Genomic DNA, 3,070 nt, shown 5'->3' on the forward strand with positions numbered 1-3,070 from the left:
ACCGCTGCCGGGGTGCGGCGGGCACTCAGCCGTCGCCGGCAGCACGGGGGAAGGTTTCCATCCTCTAATGGGTTCCCTGTCATGTTCAATCATCATCAGCACTGGAGATGCTGCTCCTCGCTTGCCCCACTGTCCCCCTGAACCCCGCGGTGGGAGCCAGTGCGTCGGCCCAGGGTGCTGGCATGGCTTTCTGGCATGGTGCTGTCCCATGATCAGGGGAGAGGACACGGGGACCCACTGCGGGGTTGGGTGGGTGGCACCCAGGGTGGCTCACGCCTGGATATGTCCCCCCAGGAACCTGCTGGACATGGACACCTTCTCCAAGTCTGACCCAGGTGGGTGGCGGGACCGGGCAGGGGGCATGGCATGGCATAGCACGGCACGGTAGCCCAGCTCTGCTCCTCTCTCCGCAGTGGTGGTCCTCTTCGTGCAGGGCTCAGGGAGCAGTGAGTGGAAGGAGGTGAGCGCAGCTCCTCTTGCTGGGTCCCTGGGGATGCTCCCAGCCCTGTGCCAGGGGCACTGCCACCCCCAGTGCCCCCGCTCATGGCTAATCCCTGGCTGAGTTAAACAGGCCCATATGGCCACCCACATACACGCTAATGATCCCTCCATGTCCACGCTAATGATCCAGCCCCGCCAGCAGTGCTAATCCCCCCGCCAGGATTAGCGCCGGGGCAGCTGTGATGGGGAGGGGTACCAGGGAGGGGGGGGGGGCGCCCTCACCGCTCTCTCTGCAGTTTGGGCGTACCGAGGTGATCGACAACACCCTGAACCCTGACTTCGTCCGCAAGTTCGTCCTCGACTACTACTTCGAGGAAAAGCAAAACCTCCGCTTCGACGTGTGAGTGGGGTGGCCAGGGAAGGGCTCAGCCCCAGCTCGGGGTGGAACAAAGTGCCGAGTCGGTAGTAAATCATGATAATAAATAAGGGTAATAAATAGCAATAATAAATAAGGATACAGCAGCGAAAAGCACAGACGGGTGGGGGAAGCGGGGCTGCATGCCGGGGCACCCCCGTGGGCACTGGCTCAGGGCTCTGCTCTCCATCACCAGCTACAACGTGGACTCCAAGAGCTGCTCCGTTTTAAAGCAGGTGAGTGTAGCCCATGCCGGGGGGACACCCTGGTGTGACGCTGCAGTGGGGTACCCCAAGGCCGTGCCCCATGTGGGTGCTGTCAGGGGGGGACAGGTGCCACCAGCCTCGGGGGGCTCTAACCCACTCTCCATCTCTCCATGCCCCATGGGGACTGGCAGAAGGTAGGTGTCCACCACGCACCAACCTCACAGGGGTGCCTGGTGAGGAAAGGTGTGGGATGGGGCCAGGACGCACCATGGGGGTGGCTTTGGGGGTACAGGATGGGTGTAGGGTGGCCTGAGGGGTGCAGGATGGGTTTAAGGCACGCGGGGTGGCTCTGGGGTGGGCACAAGATGGGTCCAGGGCTGTGGAATGGCCCTGGTGGCACAGGATGGGTCCAGAGCATATGGAGTAGGCACCTGGGGTGGTCCTGGACGTGCAGGATGAGTCGGGGAAGGGGCTTTTGGGGTGTAGGGTGGGTCCAGGGTACTTGGTGTGGCCACAGGGCAGGGTGGCGGCAGGTCCCGTGGGTGCATTGGGAGGGCGAGGTGGGGGTGTGGGTGTTGGGGGGGTGTTGCTCGGGGTCTCATGGCACTGTGCTCGGGGTGCAGGACTTCCTGGGGCAGGCGTTCGTGGCGCTGGGGGAGGTGATCGGGTCCCAGCGGGGCCGCCTGGAGAGACCCCTCACGTGAGTCACACCTCGTGGCAGGGCAAGGGGGGTTCCCGTATCATGTCCCCAGCCACCCACCCCATGAGACTCCACCCCTGCATGTCCCCTACTGGGGACACTGGCCACACTGCCAAGTGCCAGCTGTGGGGCACGAGCCCCAACCCCGACCCCATCTTCTGCCCCTGTCCCGTCCTCCATGTCCCCAAGGTGACATGGCACCTCTGGTCCCAGGGGGGTCCCGGGGAAGCGGTGTGGGACCATCCTGCTGCTGGCTGAGGAACTGAGCAACTGCCGGGTGAGTGTCTGTGTCCTGGCAGCAGAGAGGCAGGGGCTGTGTGGCCCCCCCAGCACGAGTGGCTGCTGAGTCTGGGGACAAGGAGGCAGCTGGTGGTGACAGCCCCTGTCTGCAGGACATCGTCACGATGCAGCTGTGTGCCAACAAGCTGGACAAGAAGGACTTCTTTGGAAAATCCGACCCCTTCCTCGTCTTCTACCGCAGCAACGAGGATGGCACGTGAGCATGGGGGCCTGGTGGGGCAGGCAGGGTGCCGGTGTCACCGTACAGCACACCCTCACCCTGCCCTGTCCCCACAGCTTCACCATCTGCCATAAGACGGAGGTGGTGAAGAATACACTCAACCCGGTGTGGCAGCCCTTCACCATCCCTGTGCGCGCCCTCTGCAACGGCGACTATGACCGGTACAGGGACAGCGAGTGGGGTAGTGCAGTGGGGATGGTGATAGGGGTGGTTGTGGGTACAGAGCAAGGTTTGGCCCCGCAGTGGCAGGCAGCTCAGAATTGGGTCCTTGTTGGTTTTTTTTTTTCTTCTTTTGCAACCCAAATTACATAAAGGCATCCCCCTCCTTTCCAGGGCCCTTGCCGTGACCCAAATTTCCCACTTCCCTCCCAGCAGAGATGTGGGCCAGGCAGGCAGGACAGCTCTGCCGGCAGCGGGCAGGCAGGGTGCTCACTGCCGGGGCACTGCGGGGCTGGGTGTCCCCAAACCAGGGTGGGCAGGGAGGGCCATGCCAGCCAGGCTGGTGGTTCACCTCCTGCCCGCCTTCGCTTTCAGGACAGTGAAGATAGACGTGTACGACTGGGACCGGGATGGGAGGTGAGGCTGTGCCCATGGGGTGGCAGGGGACATCGGGTTGCCATCACTGCTTCCCAGGGTGCCCCTCACCGGGGCACCTGGTCGTACCAACCCCCATGCTCCTCTCGCAGCCATGACTTCATTGGGGAGTTTGCCACCAGCTACCGGGAGCTCTCCCGAGCGCAGAGCCAGTTTACAGTGTACGAGGTAGGGCGGGGGGACAGGGCAGGGGG

The 3,070-nt window shown here is 63.4% G+C and overlaps 1 protein-coding gene across 1 annotated transcript in view; it reads left to right on the plus strand.

Moving 5' to 3' along the window:
• Window positions 1-208: 208 nt before the first annotated feature.
• CPNE9 (copine family member IX) overlaps window positions 209-3,070 on the plus strand; it is a 5,375-nt gene continuing 2,513 nt past the window's right edge. Inside the window, exons 1-11 of the mRNA XM_009889897.1 lie at window positions 209-335; window positions 414-460; window positions 738-841; window positions 1,053-1,092; window positions 1,254-1,256; window positions 1,686-1,762; window positions 1,976-2,039; window positions 2,155-2,258; window positions 2,339-2,443; window positions 2,817-2,858; window positions 2,969-3,044. Coding sequence (XP_009888199.1) covers window positions 209-335; window positions 414-460; window positions 738-841; window positions 1,053-1,092; window positions 1,254-1,256; window positions 1,686-1,762; window positions 1,976-2,039; window positions 2,155-2,258; window positions 2,339-2,443; window positions 2,817-2,858; window positions 2,969-3,044 — 789 coding nt within the window. The remainder of the gene's footprint in view (window positions 336-413; window positions 461-737; window positions 842-1,052; window positions 1,093-1,253; window positions 1,257-1,685; window positions 1,763-1,975; window positions 2,040-2,154; window positions 2,259-2,338; window positions 2,444-2,816; window positions 2,859-2,968; window positions 3,045-3,070) is intronic.

This window comes from Charadrius vociferus, unplaced genomic scaffold, assembly GCF_000708025.1.
Source record: "Charadrius vociferus isolate BGI_N301 unplaced genomic scaffold, ASM70802v2 scaffold257, whole genome shotgun sequence".
In the NCBI taxonomy this organism is placed as follows: Eukaryota; Metazoa; Chordata; class Aves; order Charadriiformes; family Charadriidae; genus Charadrius; species Charadrius vociferus.